This window comes from Buteo buteo, chromosome 20, assembly GCF_964188355.1.
Source record: "Buteo buteo chromosome 20, bButBut1.hap1.1, whole genome shotgun sequence".
Taxonomy (NCBI): Eukaryota; Metazoa; Chordata; class Aves; order Accipitriformes; family Accipitridae; genus Buteo; species Buteo buteo.
In genome coordinates this window covers 16,443,701-16,459,948 of record NC_134190.1, presented here as the reverse complement: position 1 = coordinate 16,459,948, position 16,248 = coordinate 16,443,701, and the positions used below count along the sequence as shown (strand labels likewise).

The window sequence follows — 16,248 nt, the reverse complement described above, 5'->3', positions numbered from 1 at the left end:
ATTTAAAAACAAAAGTTAAGGAGAGCTTAAGTGGTGTCAAAACCTAGCATTTGGGGGGGGGTTGATAAGGAATAGGTCACATGACTTAAAACCCAGTGAAATCTTTTAAAATGTATTTCTAAGCGAAGGACCTCTGCAGAGAAATATTCAGCTGTCAGAAATGCATGTAGAAACATAGATCTTTGTAGACTGAAGAAAAAGGAAATGTTTTTACCGTCTGTTTTCTCATCAAAACAAGGATACACAAAAATCCATGGCCACAATATCATAGAATCGTAGAATGGTTTGGGGTGGGAGGGACCTTAAAGATCATCTTGTTCCAACCCCCCTGCCATGGGCAGGGACACCTTCCACTAGACCAGGTTGCTCAAAGCCCCATCCAACCTGGCCTTGATGCAGATGAAAATTGGTGCAGTTCAGGAGAGAAATGATAGGCAAGGATGAGGAAAGCATAGTCCTGAAATACATGGGATGTATTTCATATCTGGAGTACTTTGTCCAGTTCTGGGCTCCCCAGTACAGAAGCATGGACCTATGGCGGAGAGTCTAGTGAAGGGCCACGAAGATGATGAAGGGACTGGAGCATCTCTCCTAGGAGGAGAGGCTGAGAGAGCTGGGGCTGTTCAGCCTGGAGAAGAGCAGTCTCAGGGGGGATCTCATCATTGTGTATAAATACCTGAAGGGAGGGTACAAAGAGGACGGAGCCAGGCTCTTCTCAGTGGTGCCCAGGGACTGGCCCAGAGGCAATGGTCACAAACTGAAATGCAGGGAGATCCCTCTGAACATCAGGAAACACTTTTTCACTGTGAGGGTGATGGAGCACTGGCACAGGTTGCCTACAGAGTTTGTGGAGTCTCCGTCCATGGAGATATTCAAAAGCCATCTGGATATGGTCCACAACAACTGTCTCCAGATGGCCCGGCTTGAGCAGGGGGTTGGACCAGATGACCTCCAGAGGTCTCTGCCAACCTCAACCTTTCTGTGATTCTGTGAAGCGTAAAACGCAGATTATAATAAGCAGACAAGACAAGACAGGAGCTAACAAGATCTCTGATAGAAGGAGCTTACAGAAAGTAGCAAAAGAGGAGTTAGCAGGAGAAGCTGACTTGAGAAACTTGAAAATCTTGGCCATCTGTCTATGCACTTTTTTGTAAATACTTGAAGAGCATGAACACTAACACAGATTGAAACACATACATATTAAGTCAGTAGCTGAGAACGAGAGATGTAGTATAGTTGCATTTTGGGAAAATCTTGGCAGTGTGAACTTTTCAAGTGATGGAGGAAAAGATTTAATCAAAAAGTGCAAAGGAACATCCTTCTGGTTTTTGAAGGTTAATATTGCACTGTCATGGATTACTTTGTACTTGAGAAAAGCAATTACTTTTTCTTCTGTTTGCAAAAGTGACTTAATTGAGATGACTCTGTTCTGTAGGAGTTCTGAATTCTTGTACTTGGTAACAAAGTCCTTTCTTCCAGTTATATTTTCAGTCTGATAGCCTATAGTATCATTCTTTTATTTTCTATATATTTTTTTTATATATAATATACAGTATGTGGAACTGGAGGTAAATTAATTTGAGGAACTTTCAGACCTAAAAGGAAATAATCTGATTTCAGAAGGCTGAGTCAGAAGGGACAGTAGTGACCTGAGCATCAGTCAAAGGCAACAGAATTGTACTTCCTTACCACAGGCAGCACTGGAGGAGATCTGGCAATGATACTCTGTATTCAGAGAGAGCTGGGAGATGTATTGTGTTTTGGGAAGTCTAAGAATATATCTGAAAGCTGCAGTAAGCAAAAGTTGCATTTAGTTTAATTTTCTTTGTTCTGTCATATTCACTAATGGGATAACTGATAAAAATACTAATACTTCATTTTTGTATAGTAGTTAGTGCAACTTCTAAGGTTTAAGGGCATAGTCAAAGATGCCCTGAATTAGAACAAAAGAGCTTATTTGATTGAGTTTGAGTCTTGTGACTGGAGAAGGAACTGAGGGCTTAAATAGGATTAAAAATAAATAAGAGAAGACAGCTCTCAATCCTCCTTTACCACATTCTGTATCACTGTGATTAATTGGCTTCAGGCATGATGCCAAGTGCTTTATTTTTTTTGCCAGAGAAACATAAATTTAAAAATATTTACTTGTGCTCCAGCGGTTTAGAAAACTCACTACAGCTTTTACTGTAGAATTGGAAATTTGGGGCTTAATCAGCATCTTGCTACAACAGGATGTTTGTAGGCACCGTGATAGAGATCTCTGAGGCTTGGTTAGTTCTAGTGTCTGTCTTTCAAGCCTTCTGTCTTAAAATTATGTTTTCTGAAGTAAATGTGATTCACTGGTTCAAATAGTTTTACATTTGCATAAACAGAATTAACCCTTTTCTCATTTTGATCACTGTGGTGTTATTCACAATTCAAATGGCATATCAGTTACAAAAACACATATTCGCAGAGCCTTAGCTCTTGTGGCTCTAACATCAGTACACAGTTTATGTTCATCTTGGAAATGTAACATTTGTGGAATTGGCGTGTGATCCTGTCAGGCAGCATTTACCACTTATCCCTCATATTTGCTTTCCTTTCATTCACATGAACAGAAGTGCAAGTTGGGCATGTAAGCCAGACCCTCTCATAAAGAGGGCAGACATTTCAGATACTTTGCCAGCATCTCTAATTCCATGTCAAGTCCCTTCTTCCCCCTTCACCACTTGCCTTTTATTTCTTTTCAAAATAATTGGATTTTGAGTTGCATGATAGTGAGGTATAATCAGTACTTGATAAAAATATTTAGTCCATCTGCAGTATTGTTTATAATACTTAAGCACAGGTTCTGTCTCTTATATGTCTCTAAATACAGACTTACGTGTCTAAAATGTCTCTCTTAAAGGACTAATCTAAGTGATTTCATAGTCCTATGACCAAACAAAGAGAACCCAAGGGAATAGGTGGGAGCAGTATGTGCAATACCATAATGTAAAATTGCCATATGAGACTATATTTATACCTTTCCTCTCTTTTCACCCTGAAGTTCAAGACAAATTAATTTGGGGAAGAGGGAACAATTACTGCTCTTCATCCAAGAATTATGCAGCCTTCCTGGAAGGAGCTGTGCAGTGCATGGAGGCTCCATCCTGGTATTCAAATGATTCTAGGTCCTTGCCGAATTATTTTCCTCCTTGATCAAGACTTCATATTGTTGATATTTGGAACACCTAGATTCAGACAGATGTACAAAACAGTAGAAGTGCTCCAATGCACAGGTAGAAATGCTAAGTAACAAAAATTATGGCCACTGTGCTTAGAAATTTCAGTTTTCTTTTGATACAGAAAGAAAACCTTGCTTTTTCACTGGAATTTGGAATGCATTTCTGTTGTACCTCTGTACTCTTGAGTTTAAGTACCTGCGTAATTTTTTATGCAAGTGAAGGACAGCAAATTTAGCAGTAAGAGTTGTAGTCCTGTTAGACTCATACACAGGTTTGAATGCTGCTTTCTGAGACATTCAAGGGTATATAACATCTGCTACCCAAACTGTTTCAAATGTTGAAGTAATACTTTTGGAGAACCAGAGTGAACAGTGGCACAGATCTGCAGACCAGGCCACATCTTATCAGTGTAATAAATGGTTTCAAAGGATATATTGTGCTGCAGCACAATAACAGGGATTTGACAGAAACCAGCTTTTTTATGTATATAAATACATTTTAAAATAGTTACATTTGGTAGTAACCATTGGTGACTGATCTGTATTTTAGGGATTGAAATTAAAAATGTTTCTTTATTTTATATATTCAGGTTTTGGTACTTAGTTGCCTGTAGCTTTTAGATTTTAAGTTGATTGTCTCAAAGAAAATGCTTAGCTTTCTCCTGAGCTGTGAGCAAAGAAAGTTTCTATTTATGCGGTGGGTACATATATATAGATATTTATAGTTTCACACTCTGTGTTGCAACTGTTTTGCCTAAGTGTTTCAAATGCTTTTGTCTTAACGTTTTAAAACAGTACTGTTGTGGAGCAGGGCAGGGAGTTATATACCTGTCCAATGAATTGTATGATTTCTTTCAAAGCCTGCTATTGGGAATTGTTCCTTTATTTTTGGTATGCTGGAGAAGTGTAAGGGGGGGGGGGAGTGGTTTTAGTCTTAAATATTCTGTAGAAACCTTTAACGTTGCAATTGCTTAAGTAAAGAAAAAAAACCTTGATTCACAGAAGCCCTGGGCGACACCAGTGAAATGATACCAAGTTTGCTTTAGGACTTCCTTTCCATTAAGATGCTGTCTCAGGATGCCATCACACTTTTTTTTCTTTTCTTTCCTTGCTTTTTCTTTCATGCATAATGTTGGTCAAGATACAAATTTTAAAACGTACTTGAAAACTTTCTAAAGGAAAATAGAGGGAAGATGAATGTATGGTAAAGTTAATTGCTAATAAATAATAGTATTGTTTGAAAAAAGGAAGATAAGGAGGTGTGTCATAAGTGAGTTTGCTTTAGCTCTATTTTGAAATGCCAAGGGAAGCAGGAGGGAGTCTTGAATTCCTGTAACTATTTAAAAAACAATTTCTTCCTTAAAAGTATTGTGAATGGTTTTGTTGTTGCTAGCCACAAGGCATTGTGAGATAGCTGGAATTTAAGTGCACTTGAAAAACAGCAGAGAAACTTTTTAAACAGTTCTGCTAATGTCAGAATTAGTTGTGGAGTAGATTTCATACAAAATGTTAATGTAAAAGAAAAAATGTCATGTATGTCTCTTCCGTCTGTGTCTTAGGTTATTTTAAGCTCCATGATAAAAGAGTGTGAACAGAAAGTGGAAAACAAGACTGTCCAAGAACCACAGGGGTAAGACTTCCACTTCTCTTTTTTTTCTCTGCCTCCAGAGTAATGTTCTGCAGAGTGTATTCCATAATGGTGTCCAAAGCTTGTGACCAGAAATCCTGCCCTGACATATTCTGTATTTGAAAGCGGATTTTAGGAACTTCAATTCAGTTTGTGGTTGTTTCTGTCTCCAGTGTCAAACACGGGACAACACGTTTTATCGTATGTTTGTTCTTGTTTTTGTTTTCCCATGTTACTTTGTTCTTATCCATTTAAAGAAGTAATTGAATTTCTGTCCTGAATCTGAGAAAGCAGGGAGTGCTTGGCTTAAGTGCTTAGAGCAACGCATGCGGCACGCACCTTGCAACCCTCTTTCACGGGGGTGGCCTGCAGGCTGAAGGAATTGTTCTGGTCAGGGTAATGTCCTGCTCCAGGCTTCTGTCCTTGCTTGCATGTGACTAATGTACACGAGAACGGTTTCTCTGGTGTATAAACTGACCTACCCATGTGAAAACACTATTTAGTAAATATGTTGGCTTTGGGAAAATGCCACCTATGTTGCACTGCAGTAAAACACTCATTCTGCAAATGCACAGTAAACCCAGCTCTCCAGTGAGGCATCAGACATGTGGTGTGTATGTATCAAATTGCCTCCTGGTAGAAGTAGTATCATATGTATGTGGCGCTCTCCTGGTCACAAAAGAAGCGAACAGACCCACAAATTTGGAAAACTAAGCATCATTATGATGAGGTGTATGTGTTCTTTTCCCTGCTTGTTGCCTGGAACAGCATACCAGCAGGTAACTTCTTATAGATTACTATATAACGTAATAAATCCTTAGCAGTGTTGCCAGGAAGAGTTTGAGAAGAAACAGTAGGTATCTGAAAAAAGAGAATCTGTCCTCGGTCCTGATACCATGGGAATGGCCATGGGAATCAAGAGAGTTACTGAAACTTGTTTATGTCATGCTTCCATACCTGTAAGAAATTTATAGAATTTACTTCTTGAAAGAGCTCAGGCAAAATCCTGGAAGCAACCAGTAGTTTAAGAATGACTGAAATAGGAAAGGTGTACAAGAATTGAACAGAAGAGACATGGTGTAGAAAAAGAATCAGTCTCTCATGCACTGAATAAAATCTCTCAGACTTGACTAGTGGTAATTAGCCTGTTTACTGATGTAGTTCATAATGAATGGAGTGTAGTAAGAACTGAATCCATCTGAGAGATGAGCATCAGATCAACTCTTGAAGGTGTACTAGAAAAGAACTTTAGACTTTTGAAGGGAAATTATTTTAAGACTAAAAAAATCCAGGTTCTGCAACAAATCACAATCCGTAGTGTATCTGTTCTAATAAGGTAGTTGGTTCTGTCTGTGGCAATATGATCAAGTAGGGATTGTACTAAGTGCATTCCAGTTGAGTGTCTATTTTCATGATGAAACAGGTATTTCTTTGACATATTAGTTATTCACAGAATAAGAACAGGTTTATTTGACTTAATCATTCCACAGGCATATTCTTTGCTTGCAACATAAATAGCCAGTGAGTCAAGAACCAAAAAACGCATTCACTAATGCTGCTGTTTTTTCCCAGGGCTTCACTTGGTTACTTCCTCAAACTTTGTACTTTTGTCCTTATCCTTTCTGCCTTCTCTTAAATGGAGCTTTGTGGCATGCATACCTGTGTGTCCCATCCCTGTCCCCTGGTAGTCATACACTGAATGCCCATCCCCTTCCTGTATCCTTCAGATTCTTCAGCAGCTGTGCATTTGCTTTTTATTTTTAAAGAATGGTGAACGCTTAGCTTGCCTTCAGCTATATTAAAGGTTGGCACTTAAGCCAGCTATTTCCTCAGAAAACAACCTACCAGTAATGATTCTTGGCAAGATAGAAACTTGCTAGTTGCCCCATTAGACATATCCTACTTTTTGCAAGTAAGCATTAGTTTTATCAAGGTCTTCCCTGTACTATGTACCTTGCATAGTAGATACCCAATAGGTAATTGTGATAAGGAAGAATTAACAGCCAGACTCTTTGCAGATCTGATGCTAAGCAATTGCTGCAGATTCTCACCAACCAACCTGTGTAAGGACATCCCTCTGTATAAGCAGTGACTTCATATTTTGACTAAAAAGTTGATTCATTCGAATCAGTTGCGTACATGGGCATCTGTTACTTTGCAAATATTTCCCCTGCCTGGCTTTTATGGACTCTTTTTTCATCTACAGACTAACCAATATTCTTTTTTCTTTTTAATTCTTTGTGCAATAAAAAAAGCCACCACCTCAGGCTTTGGCTGTGTAAAGAAAAAAATAAAAGCAGTGTATGTATCTAAATAGATAAGACGCTTATGCCTGATAAATGTTTTTTTGGAAGTAAATTAATTTCTTGCTTCTTGAGCAACTTCTTGACAGCCTTTTAGGAGAGATCATTAGAAAAGATGAAATTGATTCCTTCTCAGGCAAACATACTGGGAAAGAAATTTTTCTCTCTCCCAGAATGCAGCAAGTATATGCGCTATCAAACTGGTCTCTTTAAAGAACACCATTAACCTTAACCTGAAGGGTTTTTATTATCTTACCTCTATTAACTGAACTGTGAAACCTAAGGTTATGAAACAAAATTCCTTGGCTGAGCTCCTCCTAATTCTCAAGTGGTTCTCTTCAGTTGGACAGGATTTTTAATTTTTTTATTTTTTTTTTTAAATGTGTGCTTTTACCTCTCTCAATGTTTTAACCTATTTAGTTCATCAAAGCCAGTCTCTGCGTGGCTAGAGTTTGAGTGATCAACTTTTATTTCATGTAGGGTTTAGACTTAACCTTGCTTTAGCTTGTATCAGTGCAGACATGTTAATCTAAATCTAAGGGGTCTGAATTAAAATCCCTGTTACAGAAATATTTTGAAATCACAGTTAGTCCTATTAAGCCATTGCAGAAACAGATAAATGCAAACATGATGCAACATCCAGTGTATTTTCTTTTAGAATGCAGCTGCTGAAAACTTAGATTTGAAAAGGATAAGTCTTCACAATGCGTCACTTCATTCTTTAATTAGCCTTCCCCTTTCTTATTCAAAATCAGGCTATTGTTGCAATCTTCTACCATACAAAACTAACACGAAATATTTTACCGCTGAAGAAATGACCTTTTCATATACATGAATATCTCCTTTTTCTTGCTAAGCTGTTGTGAATTTCAGTTCCTAATTTCAGTGTTAAATATATATTTGACAAAGGATTTAAATGCAGCTAGGAGATAAATTACTGATTTTTGTTAACAACATCAGAATGCATGCACAAAAATAAAACTGGATACAAAAGCAACTGTAAGATGTTGTTGGTTATCTTATCTTTGCCCCTCACTGTTAGAAAAGGTGGTCAAATAATAAGGGGTCACAGAAATAGTTTTTAAAAAAAGATTAAACTTTGTCTTTCTAAATATTGGATAGCCACTTTTGTTAAACATTTTCTTCAGCAATTAACAAGGTATTTCAATCATGGGTAACAACTTACATTACAAACTGATTTTTATAAAATGTCCAGCATGAAGGTTTGTTTTGGCCTAAAGCTTTCCCATAAAACAGGTAGCATGTAATTCATCTAGACGCTGGTCAAAAATGTGATGTTTACACATTATTTTTGTTTGTGGGCTGTTTTTTGTTTTGGTTTTTAAATAATGAGTACATGCAAGGACTTTTCTATAGGACTACTTGTTTCAAATAAGATATATTATTGCCTTGTTGGGTTCTGTGATTACTTTTTAAAGACATGAGACTCATATTATTTGATTTCATATTGCTTTTATTATTATGTTTAGATGTTCCATTCGTATAGTAATAGAAGTACTTTTGAGGCATATTTAAACTCTTAAGTATGTTGAGTGCTGTGGATTATCCTTCTGTTTACAGTAACATAATATTAGAAAACATGAACTTCTAGACACTCCAGTTCTTAATTTTTAATTTTTAACATCAGATGGCTGATATCCCCCAAAACTGTTTTGAAAGTCCGTTGAACATTTCCTGGTTTTCCTCAAGCTTATTCAGGATCATTAGAATGACAGCACAGTTTGCTTAAAACAACTACAGGTTTGTCACCAGTTGCTAGGCTTTCTTTTCTGAAGTGAGCAATTTTTTTTTCTTAATGTTGCTAATGCTTGGAACATACTATATTTCCTAAATCATTTTCCCCTGTTACACACAACTCTAGAATACATCATAGGCTGGAATAGCTTCTTGTGATTACCCAGCTGATAGCAAGTATAAACTGTTATCTACATAATTTATATGCCTTTGCTTTATCATGAAATCAAGGGAAATCGCACAAGAAATCCATCTTACAGTAGTAGTTTTACCTGCTAAGTTTTATTAGCTGGAAATATGGGATTCCTAGTTGACTGTAGATGTTTAATCAAGCCAAAGATGTCTGGCTGTGTGATTGTGCCTGAAAGAAATATTTCACATAAAAAGTTTGTAAATCATTCCAAAACACTATATATGTTCATCACTGGCTGCGAAATAGAATAAAAAGATTATTTTTAAAATAAAATGTCAATTTTTATCAGATGTTGCCTAAAAAGAGATACAGCCTGAGAAAAATTTTCAAAATCTTAAACTTCACTAAAAATTCAGATATCATACTTTCAATAAAATGATGCTTAAACACTAAATATTAGGTAATGAGGAACTTTACAGAGCTTTCAGAAAATACCAACTAATAATATTTACATTGAGATGATTGATTTGGATAACTTCTTCCATTAATAGATGTACTGAAAAAAATACCTGGGAGTATGCTTTGTGATACTCTTAGGTATGCTATGTGAGGCATACCTAAGGCCCTTTCAAGAATCTAGGTCCATTAGGCACTGTGGAAATGCAGAAGACAGGGAGACACTTCAGCTTAAAAAGTAGAAGGGATGGGGGATATATTTGAGGAGATACAGTTATGATACAGTTAAGTTATCTGTAAATCCACAGTACAACTTTAGTGAGAAGCTTCCCTTTTTTTTTTTTTCCAAGTAGTATGTTTAAAAAGAACCAGAATTTGTTACCGTTAAGCACCTTTTTTTGTGGTATGAAATGGGAAAAAATACTGAATGCATCCCTGCTACTTTTGAAGAAATCGTTCAAATTCTATTGAAGCAATTTGAAGTTAACTTCAACTTGACCTGCCTTGATGCAAAAGTATCTAACAGAACTGTTTATGACCTACCTTGCAGACTGAGAAGTCAATTCTTGGAAGCTGGCCTGTGCCAGTAAGACAGATCTTGTGATCTTAGGTCTAATTTTTAAACACAAGAATCCACGCTGAGCTCACAAGGGAGTATTTCACTGGTAACGTTTTGTAAAATTGGCCCTGTCTGCTGTTGAAAAATGTTTGCCATTTTAACTACAAATACAGGAAGTATGGAGTATTTATTAATATTCCTGCTATCATTTGCCTTGTTGCACTCTTGTCTTGAGACAGATTACTGCTACTATGCTGAACAGTTACATATATCTGAAGTTGAACTCACTGATATGTTGTAAATTAAAAAAAACCCAAAACAGTTAATTTTGCAACATTGGGATAATTTCTTAACATGTTCAAAGTTGTAGCATCTCATAGGTCCAGCATTGATGGGGTTGCTCCTTCTAATCCAGTTTGTGGGAAACTTGTGAACTCTCCATTGTCTTCTCTAGTATGTATGAAGTAGGAACACTCAAGCAAAGGTAGTAGGAGTCACATTCACAACAACCAGAAGGAAAAAGCTCTTCACCCAGCGAGGGGTAGACCTAGTAGGACTCTGCCCCAGGGTGAGGTTTACAAGAAGTTTACAAGAAGTTTACAAGGAGATCGAAAGCAAGCTGAACAAGTGGTGTGAAGATTTGTTGTGAGTGACTAGATTGACAGTCCATCCACACCAATTTTAAACTCTGCTCAGGTGGAAATAGTTTGAAAATAAGAGAGTTGGAAATTAAGGAGAGAGGTCACTGTTTTATACTTGCTTTTACTCTTTCCTACACGTCTGCTAATGGTCACTGTCAGAGGCAGGATACTTGGGCTAGGTAGATCCTTGGTCTGAACCAGTACTATTCTTCTATTAAATAAGATTGACATTTCCAGTGAGAACGTAAAACCAATCTTTCACAGAGGTATTTGTCACTAGACCAACTGCCAAATAGCTAACAACTGCTAATGTGGTGACTTCTAAAGGTAGTAAAAAGTAGCGTGCACAAAAATAGTTTACAACTTTTCACTAGGGCTTTGAGGGCGTGATAATTCATTTAACAGTGTGTATTTGGGCTTGATTGTGATGGTTTTTCAATTCTTCTTGACAGACTGGTCTTTTGTGATCTTGAAACCTCTAAAATTCAAAGGCAATTCAGTTGCTTATTAAATAACAGCACGGTGTTTTTTATTTTTAGTCTTATGTCACTAAATTTTTTACTTTCCTAGCTCAATGTCGATTGCAGCGAGCCTCGTGAGTGAAGATACAAAGACCAAGTTTTTGAACAAAATGGGCCAGCTGACTACATCAGGTGCAATGCTGGCTAATGTGTTTCAGAGAAAGAAGTAAGATGGGAAAAGGAACTCCCAGCTAACACTAAGATGGACCTCACAGAGACTGGTTCCTGTACTTGAAGTACTTGCCTTTTAATTTCTTCTGTCTTATGTTCTTGTAGTATAATTTTATTCTAACCTCCAAAGATATTTGCACTGCTTTTGAATATCGCTGTGTATCTGTTAATTTTGGGTTAACTGTGGTTGATATAAAACTGAAATCATAGTCTGTACCAAGTCCCTGTTCTGTGTTCTTGTCTTTCCAGCATAATTTTTTTTATATAGTGGAAGGTTTGTTTTGGTTTGTTTTTTTTTTATTTTCTGACAAGATATCAGCAAATATCTGTATTATACATGGAGCTATTATGACGGTACTTAAAATAATGTAAATTTGAAGTCATTGTCATGAAGTAATAAAAGTGGAGATTACTTATGTATTTAAATTATGAAAGAGTAATGCAGATTTTTTTATTATGTTTCTAAAAAGAAGAGGAAGAGCCACCAGCATTTGTCTGTGCTTCTAGGGTTGTTTTTGTAAGTATTGTGCATCTTGAATCCGGAGGAGTTGCAGTATCTAATGTATGAGACTGCTTGCACTGCATCAGTCTGCAGGGAATGCTCATGTTTCAGATGCTTTATGCTGACATTGTAAATGCTGTACAAAGTCCTTCAGATAAAATTCTCACATCTGTTGTGGTTTTTTGAGGGATGTTTTCTTTTGCTGGAGTTTCTGTTTTATTTTAAAGCACTTTAACAACCAGTCTACACATCCAGAGGCACATCCACTAAGTAAAGGAAAAACACAATAAAGTAATAAGTGTTAACAAATGTATAAGCTACTACACAGGAGTACCAGTACAGTTCTGCAGGCAGAGGAAACTTATGAAGGAGAAAGAGTGCTTTCATCTTGCAGTCAGTGTGCAGTTGTGTATACTGTGAAAGCTAAAATTCAGATATTTTGTTGTTAAGATTGAATCTCAGTTCAAATTTAATTTCAGAGTATTTGAAATTATGTTAAGATGGTTGACATGCAGTGTCTTGAAAAAGTTAAGTAGACTGCATACATACCTAAAAAAATGACATTACAAGGAGTGTCTTCAACTACCAAATATTTTTGTCAGTGAGGAAGCATTAACAACTAAATCCTTTTATTCTTATGCAGCACTTTTCCCCCCCTTCTTTATATCAATGTAAGCTTCTGAAAGTAAACTCAAGTGCATGCATGAACTGGTGTGAGGTAGCAAAATATAAAAGCTCAGGCATTCTCTGACACGGTACCATTCAGCTGGAAGTATTAACATCTTTGAGGACAGGGGAAGTGAAAGGAGTGAGGGAAGAAAGTATTCACTTCTCCATTTTGAAATGGAATACGGATGGAGTAGCACTTCAGGTATTGCCCTTAGATGGAATTAATGGAGATATAGTTTGAGATTTCTGACTGCTTCGTGTCTGTGCCTGTTGGCTCTGCATATACAGTCGCCTGCCATGTTTGTGTTGTGACAGGGCCTGCTGCACACTTGCACACTGTCAGTCCCTTTATGTTGCACTGATTAAACATTGTTCTTCAGATTAGACAGCTCCATGACTACTTCTTGCTTGTTACCATGAAAGTATACTTTTAGCAGACTGACTGTGAAATGGAGACATTCCTGAGGAATGGGAAGTGGTGACGTTCCTCTCTATTGTTCTGTTGTCAATAAAAAGTTTTGTATACCTGCCTTGTCTTGTTACTTCTAGTCTTCTCCAAAAAAGATCATTGCATCACGACAACTGTTACAGGAGCGAGATCTAATGCGCAGAAATTCTTTAGCCTTAACTTTTTTGTACGTAGCAGATGGTAGACTGAACTTGTAAATGAACCATCTCAGTGTGCCTGTTTCACTTTGGATTCTAGTCATGTGGCTTTATTGACATTTTCATGCAGGGTCTCCTCCTCTCCTGTGCCACGCTTTTTTCTTTTTTTTTTTTTCTGTGTCTGTTCCAGTAGATGCAGTGCCAGAGATAGCTCTGTAGTCATGAGACCAAAATGACTTCTTTATGGTTAAGCTCCTACTTTCCAAGGCAGGGCAGCTGCCTGCAGGCTGCCTGTGAGAATGGCTCCTAGCCCAGACCGAACTTCAACCCGCGTTTGGAAGCCTGCTAACTGGCACAAGTCAAAAAACTGACAGCGATTTAACTGTGGATGATTGTGGGATGAGACTCTTGTTTGTTAGTATAAATGTAGCATCTTGACCAGCTAGGTCCAGTCTTTCCAGCCCCTTGCAAAGTTTAGCTTTTCCTAGTCAGCATTTTACTTCATACCAGTTGATCCATGGAGGAGTTTGAGTGAGAATCCCAGGTATACCAGCTCCCCTGTCCTGGTTACTACTGAGGTGAAAAAAAAAAAATCTATGTAGGCAACAAGCCTTATGCAGGTTGTCTTCAGGAGTTTTGTCTCCTAAATTTCAGGTCCCTGTTGGTATATGTTGGTTGCAGGAGGTTTTTTTAAGTGTTTGTTAGTTTACCAAATGTTGACAGGTTTTCAAGAAGATGGCAAGAAGTTGTTCTGTGTGGTGTTTGTTTTTTCTTTTTCCTCCTCTAGCATTCAGGAGTGGGAAAGAAAAGTGAGAAATCTTTAAAGGAAAAAATTACCAGAACATTTTAAATTAACTTTTTTCACTCTTGTTATACGAAACAAGTTTAGTAAGCCTTTTGGGAGAAAATAGTTGATTAAAAGAAGACAGTTGGATATCCAGCATGGAAAGCAATTAATCCCCAAAGGGTTACCCTCAATTGCTTATAATTTTCCAAAACAAGGATTCTGTTAAAAAAAAAAAAAAAAAGTTGGCTTTATTAGCTTTGCCTGTATTTCTACAACTTGTTGACTTTAAATAGGGGATATGTTGAAGATCTCATGCTGCCCCTAGTGTAACTTCAGAATCTTCATATCTTTCTTTAAAGGATTGACTCATGCTTTTAAGCAAAGATGATCAGTGGGCTGAAGGTACATGGCTGCTTGAATTAAGTGTTCATGATCTAAACATGTTTTCTGTAGATTAAACATAAGACTGACTGATATTATGCATATGTTTTGTTCTGAAAGAGATTGTTTTCTAAAACTGCAAATAAGAAAAATTACTCTTTTCCTATCTTCTAATCAAGGTGAATAAAGGGAGCTCTTTAAGAAAAGCTGCAGATTCTTCTTCTGTCTCTTCCACTCCCCTTTCACACCAAGAAGAGGAAAAAATGCTGCTGTTGCTGTACATAAAAGTATTCCTTTGTATGTACATACTCTTGTTAGAACTAAAAGCATTTTTTTGAATGGATTAGTGGCTAGAGAAAATGAGGAAGCTGTTGTTTGCAAATTAAACTGTTAAAATTGAAAGATAAAAATTGTCCATGAAGATCTGTTGTGAAGAGCAAGGAGTAGTTTTTGTAATATATTGTAGGAATTCATTGCTACATAGGGATGATAAGATGATTCAAAATGGTGTGGAAAAAGCGGAAGTGTGGAATATTTCTGTTTTCTGTGTTGTGACAGCGTTAATGGCATTTTTCTGTTCCAGGACTAAGTGGCTCTACATTTTAGTGCAGTTTCTAAAGGTGGGTATCATGCATTCAAAATGTTTTGAGTCATTTCCCATGTGAAACTTACTGATGTTGATGTTTAAGTAAACCATGAAGTACTAGTAAATCTTTGTGGGGTAGAAAATCATTAATATGCTCACGTAACAAGCTGATTGGCATGGAATTGATCTGAGAATCACAGAATTTCTTGCATGAGATGTAAATGCTGATGAATTACAGGACTGCAGTATGGTGCCAGGCAGCAAGACTTCAAGGAAACTGGTTTGCTGGTTTACTGAGTGCATTTGGCTAAGATTTCTAGCAAACACATCCAGATATGTAGCTAATTTGTTTTAAATTATAAAATTGGTCAACAAAGGTGTGGAGGAGTGCTGTTGTTGAGTAAGTAGGCTAATTAAGTCCTGGATTTTACTGCTGTATGCTAATATATCATGTGTTAACTAATCTCGATGACTAACCTTGAATGAATAATAATTTTCCAGAGAAACTGTTTCTAAAGTGTTCTGCCTTCAGTTTTAATGCCAGTCAGGTTTCATGCTTACAGATAAGCTGTAAGAAGAGATGAATCTGCTTTTGTATAGTTTGTAACAGACAGGCAAGTCAGTGGTAAACAGCCTGTGTCTTCGGAGGCATCTGTCTTAACATGCCAAGTTTGAACTTCTGTTGTACTTCCAATGTAGTGAAAGACTTCCTTAGACTGAAGATTTCTAGTTCCTAGAAACCTCATGAGCAGTTCTACCGTAGAAGTCAGTGACTTGAAAAGGTGACTCACAAATTGGCGTTAAGGGCCAATGCCACGACAGTGGTCTGGCTGTTCCTTTCCCAGCACCAGTATAGCATGTGCTCCTCACCGTGTCCCAAAATTATTTTGATTGTGGTCTGGTGCTGCTGCTCTTTGCCCTGCACTTTAATGGAGATTTTTCCCTTTCCCCAAAATCTGAGAAACTTCTTCAGCTTCAGTTGCAGCTGAGGTGGAGGCAATGTGAAGGAGGAGTCCTGAAGTAACAGCAGCTGTAGCGTGTGCCTTGTAGGATTCTGTGTGTGATTCTGCTGGACTTGTTACACCTTCCCTTTAAATATGCTGCAAGGGGATTGGGAAGTGGGAAGGGGGAAGAAGCAACTGTAGCATTTAATAGGCAATAATGTGTCATTTAGATTTGATCCTTTGCTGAGGGATGAATAATGCACTCTATTGATCCAAGTATGAGTCATCTCAATGTTCAGGTGAGTTTTCAAAGAAGTTCAAGATGAAGCGTGCTCTTAGATGAAATGACAGGGTGACTCTGTGGAACTGGTAATGGGGTGTTGCACGGTGTTTCAAAGG

General features: G+C 37.4%; 1 protein-coding gene across 4 annotated transcripts in view; it reads left to right on the top strand.

The window, feature by feature from the left end:
* The window catches only part of RELCH (RAB11 binding and LisH domain, coiled-coil and HEAT repeat containing), an 86,140-nt gene extending 72,553 nt beyond the window's left edge, over positions 1-13,587 (top strand). For 2 of the 4 annotated variants that reach the window (XM_075052491.1, XM_075052492.1), the window contains 2 exons: positions 4,768-4,838; positions 11,253-13,579. In XM_075052491.1, the coding sequence (XP_074908592.1) occupies positions 4,768-4,838; positions 11,253-11,373 (192 nt within the window). In that variant the 3' untranslated portion in view covers positions 11,374-13,579. Of the gene's footprint in view, positions 1-4,767; positions 4,839-11,252 lie in introns of all 4 variants that reach the window. The other 2 variants (XM_075052490.1, XM_075052489.1) reach the window with 2 other exon arrangements.
* Positions 13,588-16,248: the final 2,661 nt, after the last annotated feature.